At 36.8% G+C, this 6,284-nt stretch overlaps 1 protein-coding gene and 1 long non-coding RNA gene across 3 annotated transcripts; one reads left to right on the forward strand and one right to left on the reverse strand.

The window, feature by feature from the left end:
• Positions 1 to 1,062: 1,062 nt before the first annotated feature.
• Positions 1,063 to 5,878, reverse strand: LOC109182754. 2 transcript variants are annotated; one of them, XR_002054406.1, is made up of 8 exons: positions 5,791 to 5,878; positions 4,277 to 5,105; positions 3,977 to 4,148; positions 3,728 to 3,877; positions 3,271 to 3,483; positions 2,629 to 2,904; positions 2,230 to 2,479; positions 1,063 to 1,410 (listed from the first exon to the last, which is right to left on the reverse strand). It is a non-coding gene; the product is annotated as an uncharacterized LOC109182754 (long non-coding RNA). The 2 variants fall into 2 exon arrangements; XR_002054407.1 differs by lacking the exon at positions 3,271 to 3,483 and having other exon boundaries at positions 1,063 to 1,285; positions 2,629 to 2,846.
• LOC109182737 (protein DOWNY MILDEW RESISTANCE 6-like) lies at positions 2,517 to 4,343 on the forward strand. Its single transcript, XM_019332912.1, has 3 exons — positions 2,517 to 2,871; positions 3,249 to 3,496; positions 3,634 to 4,343. The coding sequence occupies exons 1-3, from the start codon at positions 2,629 to 2,631 to the stop codon at positions 4,202 to 4,204; spliced, it is 1,062 nt and encodes a 353-aa protein (XP_019188457.1). The 5' UTR covers positions 2,517 to 2,628; the 3' UTR covers positions 4,205 to 4,343.
• Positions 5,879 to 6,284: the final 406 nt, after the last annotated feature.

Here is a 6,284-nt window from a genome sequence, read left to right on the forward strand (position 1 = left end):
TTTTTATTTAATAATCAAACTACTAATTTAAAAAAAAAAAAGGTGAGATGGCGATGGCTGCCTTCTCACCGGAGAAGGCAACCCAGGCAGCCTTCTACCTAGGTTGCCTTCTCCGGTGAGAAGACAACCCTGAATTTACAGCATATAAATTATGAATCTACCCCAGTGTTCACCATGTGCATGGTGAACACGTATCCACAAAATAATTTGCCCTCTAGATACATACATATACAATCGTTATAGCGTGGATCAGGGTCCACGTATAGTGCATTATGGACCATGGTCCTGTACGACATCGTTTTGAACTTTAATTTTAATGGAGATCGTTTGTTGTTCAGTTCACGTTACAGAGGTGGTTGTTTTTTTTTTTTTTTTTACTGGAAAGTATGTGTATGTATATCGTGTTATTGTTTATGTACATCATGTTACGAAATTCTGTATCTTAAGCGTAAAAATTTTGTATTTAAAATTGATTAGTAGTTGTATAACACAAAACATATTGTGTATCTTATTTTACGAATTTATGTCTTATATTATGTAATTATGTGTCTATATGACATAAATTATTTATATAAATCAGATATGAGAATAAGTAAAATAGAAAACATGTGTATGTATATCATGTTATGCATTTTTGTACATCATGTTATGAAATTCTGTATCGTATGCATAAAGATTATGTATCTGAAATTGATTAGTAGTTGTATAACACAAAACATATTTTGTCTTATTTTACGAATTTATGTCTTGTATGGATTATGTAATTATATGCCTATATAACATAAATTATTTACATAAAGCAGATATGAGAAAAATAGAAAACATGTGTGTATGTCGTGTTATGCGTTTTTGTACATTATGTTACGAAATTTTGTACATTTAAGCGTAAGAATTTTGTACATAAGAATTCTGTACATAGAATAAATTAAAATTTTGTGTTGAAACATGAAAAACGTGAAGTTACGGAATCTGTTAAAACTTAAATATCAAACAACATCGTTTTGATTCAGGGCCCACAATGCTACGTGGACCCTGCTCAACGATATAAATTGCCCATACATATATACATTGAACTCTCTTCATTTCTAAGCCAAATGTCCAAAAAAACAACACGCTTACAAGTTACAAACAATACCCTTTTCCGTTTTCGGTAATCGCATCATTGTTTTTGTCGCTTTTAGCAAGGATTCAATGCTCCGAGCAGCGGCTGCTCGTCCGCGAATTCATCATGTCCAGTAATCATTAAATGCACTGTCTAGTGTCTACCAAATATATGAATCTGTGACTGTGTGTTCCACAGAAATGGAAATTTGATAAGAGCATCCACACCAAAGCATAATAGGGAGATAATAATACATCAATATGCACTTCAACAGATGGGAAGCAAGGATAATAGCAAAAATAATCCTCCTGCAAATGCCAAGATAATGGCAGAAAAAAGAAAACAAAAAAAAAATCAGCGCGCTTTAGCGCGTTTCGCGCAGACTCCTGCAAAAAGCCGGGCGCGTGCGTTGGACGTGCCCGAAGACGCGTCAGGCGCGTCTGTTTACCTTCTTTTTTTCTGTTTACCTTCTTTTTTTATTTTAAAAATTTCAATTTTGGTTTTTTTTTTTTCTCTCCCCTCCCACACTCTCTTTCCTAATCACTCTTACATTATCCCCAATTCTCCCCAACTGATGTGGATGCTCTAAGCCAGCCGAGCACAAACTGAAAACCTTTCAGATTCACTTTTAAGTTATACAAGGAGCATGAGACATAAGTGTAGATAGACACTATACAATTTTATGGCACCAAGTTGTTCCCTTATGTGGGAGGTTATGGGTTCGAGTCTCAGTAAAGACGGACTATTGATTCTTTGTGCATCAGTAAGTTGATAAAGTAGTTATAAACAGATATTGCATTGTAACAGGGTCAGTAGTACTAAAAAGAAAATAGTACTATAAATAATTTAAAAATGCTAGAATCCCAAATAATTTGATGCAAATGTTGTCTCAAAAGAGGGGTTTCATCTATGAATTAAACAATGTTACCACAAATTACTGAGACGAAGATACCCACATTTGGGACATGTGGCAATACTAGCGCTAAAGCACTAGAGTAACCTCAATAGTTAAAGATTTTTATGGGTTTTTTGCAAGCCATGTAGAGAGAAGCAAGTGAGAAAGTGAGAAGAGGAAAATAAATTCTTAAAAAAAAAAAAACAAAAAAACAAAAAAAAACATTACGCACCTTGGCGCGGATTGAATTTGCATGGATTTACGCGTACATGGAAATCTGAATGTACGGAGACCGGATAGCTCTGATATATACTCAAAAGTCCAGTTGAATTTGCATGTTGCCTCTGACCCAGATTTCCATTCAGATTCCAGTTCGTGCGGCGGCTTGCGGGTCCCACCGTTGCCCTCAGCCGTGATTTCCCGTTTCCCATCCTTCAAGTAGCATTATCATATACTATTTTCATTTATGGAAGCAGCTCCCCCTACAAAAACAGTATCCAGTCAATGTATTAAAAGATAATTTGGAAATCCATATTCTCTGCTGCTTATAAATATGGGAATGATCTGAAAAGCCAACTTCATCTAGTGTACACTACACTACTGCAAAAGGAGTAAATTGTCGAGAACGTACATGATGGAGAGCTCTGCTTTAGCAAGTGCTTCATTTACGAGTGCAACATCACTTACTCGAAGGGGGTTAAGTCATCTCCCGAAAAGTTACATTCTCCCGCCATCAGACCGCCCCAACTGCACCCAAAACACCAACTCCTCTAACTTGCCAATCATCGATCTTTCCTCCTTGCAGCATCCTCTGCTTCGCTCTCGGGTGATTCAGGAAGTACGTCTGGCCTGCAAGGAACTAGGTTTCTTCCAGGTACATACAATATAATCAAATGTCCATGTTACACTGTAGTGTAACATGGATGAGAGTAAGAGAACTATCGCTTCTCCTAGAAAGAAAAAAGTCCGAGCATTTTATCTATCATTCATGTCAATGCATGCAATTTTAGATGATTATTTGAGGAGTAGTATGTTCTAATTTCTCATAAGTGCCATGATGGAATACTACAAGCACCAAGAAAGGCAGGAATTTGAGCTCATTGTGTAAAAGTCACATACTTTATGCATGTAGTCATGTAGATGTGAGAATTAGTTTCATCCAGAGTGTAAGGCAACTTACTAACTAGATCTGCACATAAATTATGACATGTATGAAGCATAAAGCACATAAATATACTGTATGCATGGCAGGTCATTAACCATGAAATCCCACCTTTGGTCATGAATGGTGCCTTAGATGCTGCAAATGCATTCTTTAATTTGCCAAGCGAAGATAAAATGCAGCTGATGTCTGATAATGTTCACGAGCCTGTGAGATATGGCACCAGCCTAAATCATGTCAACGACAAAGTTCACTTTTGGAGAGACTTCCTCAAACACTACTGCAATCCAATCTCAGCTTGGATTGATTTGTGGCCTTCAAACCCTCCATGTTACAAGTAATTATATATTCTTTCATTTTCTTTAACTATCCTTCATTAGGAAAACATTTTCAGTATATATTTCCTCGAATGTATAATTATCCTCAAGTTTTATCTTCAAGGGTGTATAATATAATATAAATTTGCTTGTGCAGGGAGCAAATAGGGAACTACGCAAAGGCAGTGCATGAATTGCAAAAGAAGCTAATGGAGCTAATATTCGAAAGTTTAGGGTTACATCCCACTTACTTAAAAGAAGACATTGAACAAGGATCAGAAGTCATGGCTGTTAACTACTATCCAGCATGTCCTGAACCGGAACTTGCATTAGGCTTGCCACCGCACACAGATTACAGCTTGCTATCAATCATACTTCAGAACCAACAGGGGCTGCAAATCCTGGACCAGGATAAAAATTGGCATTCAGTCCCAGTTATAGAAGGGGGCTTAATTGTTCAACTGGGAGATCAAATGGAAGTACTGAGCAATGGTCAATACAAGGCTGTCATCCACAGAGCAACAGTCAACTCAGAGAAGTGTCGAATTTCAATTGCTAGCCTGCACAGTCTAGCTCTGGAGAAAAAGGTAGGACCAGCACCGGAACTTGTGGACAAGCAGAACCCATTATCCTATAAAGAAGGCGGCTTCGGTGATTTTCTCAACTTCATTTCTGGCAATGACATCACAGCAGCAAGGTTCATAGACACATTAAAAATAAATAAATGAAGCAGTCAAATGATGAATGGCAACCTCCAACCAGACTACCAGAGGGACAGTTTCTTAAACTATCACTTCTACCTTTGACTTCTCATTCTCTACAATTTGGACATGGACCTACACTTTCACCTCTTCAATCCCTGATGTTTGACATATACACTAATATTACTAGGCTACTCATCAACTTCTCTTAATGTAACTCTGAAATAATATAATAAAGGAAGATGCTCTTTATTAATATGTTTGGGGGTAATAAAGACTTTATTTGAACTTACACTCGAGCAATTTTGTCTCTTATGTGTCACCAATATTGGTTAGACACCTAGCATCCTTTTGAATCACATAATTAATTTTGTTAATCCTTGACAGGTACCTACACATGCAACTTGCCAGACAGTTGAACTTATAGAAGTATGAAACTTGCCACGGTGAATAGTTAAATTGTCGCTTTATTACATCAACCCCAATATTAACATGCACAAAATGCACAACAATCATTACTATGCCACTAGAAAAGATTAAAAAAACAAACAAACAAACAAAAACAATAGAGGGAATGGGTGAATGCTTAATCCAAATTATGCTGTCATCCTTGGAAGCTGCAGATCATATTTGCTCTCTGGGAGTGTCACTCCATTTCATAGTAGTTTTCTCGAGTTACACAGTTATAAGAGATTAGGGAAGATTTCTAAATATAATACAATAAGTGACTACATCATGAATTTGCTAAATCTGGTATCTACTGCAGCTAATTGAGCTAAAGGAGGCGAGGATTTCTTGTCTTGGAAGCATATACTCTGCTAGGTGTTCAGAGAGAAGAAGGGAGCATACATTTTGAAGGCAACAGCCATAAAGCAGTTGCATTCAAGAATTGCTAGAACATAGATTCCATGATCACAAATTGCAACAACTGCAGAGCCATTGAGACCACCATTTACCAACTTAGCCAGAACTATTTTAATTTATTTAGGAAAAAAAAAAAAAGGAAAAGGGGCAAATATTGCATACAGAGCAATGTTATCATTGATTTTGCTTAAAATCATCAGTAATAGCTTATTGCAATTAGTTTTGCTTCTTGTTATCAATATATAACTTATTCAAACAATTACTGAAACTTCACAATCGCTTAATATATCCTGATCATAAGCTGAAATTGAACAACTGCTTGGTGTGTGTGTTTGTGTCTGTATGTATATACTCAATGCTCCTATCTAACTATAATTTTCAACAATTTCTATCAATACCGTATTTAATTACGGAAAAATGCAAGCTCCCGATGCTGAGCTTCAATTAAACAATTTTTTTTGTCGATCAATCACGATGATCACAAGATCAGCTATCATAGATTTGATAACTATGAATTAAAGCAATTACATCTCCTCTAACTCTTTTTCTAGACATCAAATTGAAGAATCAGCACAGCAACTAAAATACACTGAAATTGATTTTTTTTTTTTTTTTTTTGGGGGGGGGGGGGGGGGGGGGGGGGGGTGGTGGTGGTTATTTATGGATATACCTAGCAAAAAGGGGGGAAATAGAAAGCTGAAACAGAATTACACTCCTTAATAGCTTAATTGCAGAAGAGATGAACTTACGAATAAAACCTGTTCTATGACGCATCTTCCTCGCACTCAGTTTCCCTCTTCCCTCCCTCCATTGACGTTGCTTTCTTTTGATCTTTTCTATTTTTTTGTTTTTTTTTTCATTTTCAGTTGTTCCGTACTTCCGTACAGCGCTTATATTTTTAATAGATGATTGGTTAAAACCGAGTTTTTTCCACTTTTGGTCCCACGACTATAGTGGCATTGTCAGAATTAATCCACGACTTTTGAACCTTACAATTTTAGTTCATGATTATTGAATTTTTTGAAAAAATGGTCATTCCGGTCACTTTTCCGTCAAAATTTCACCGAAAAAAAAAAATTATTTTTAGCCGGGTTAAAATTGACATTTTACTTTTCTGATGTCTTCGGATGATCCGGCAGACGTGCTGGCTCCGCCTCCAATGCTGCTGCCGGATAACCCAACTAGTCCGGGGAACGCCACGGCCGCTCCGCCGCTTACTGACAGCCCTGCTTGCTACAGGAAC

This window comes from Ipomoea nil, unplaced genomic scaffold (assembly GCF_001879475.1).
Source record: "Ipomoea nil cultivar Tokyo-kokei standard unplaced genomic scaffold, Asagao_1.1 scaffold0188, whole genome shotgun sequence".
NCBI lineage: Eukaryota > Viridiplantae > Streptophyta > Magnoliopsida > Solanales > Convolvulaceae > Ipomoea > Ipomoea nil.

Bases quoted from the DNA above. Each gene is read 5' to 3' on its own strand.
- LOC109182737 (XM_019332912.1), top strand. From the start codon at position 2,629: ATGATGGAGAGCTCTGCTTTAGCAAGTGCTTCATTTACGAGTGCAACA. The intron at 2,872-3,248 runs GTACATACAATA...TATGCATGGCAG, and splicing joins AGGAACTAGGTTTCTTCCAG to GTCATTAACCATGAAATCCC. The intron at 3,497-3,633 runs GTAATTATATAT...TTGCTTGTGCAG, and splicing joins TCAAACCCTCCATGTTACAA to GGAGCAAATAGGGAACTACG.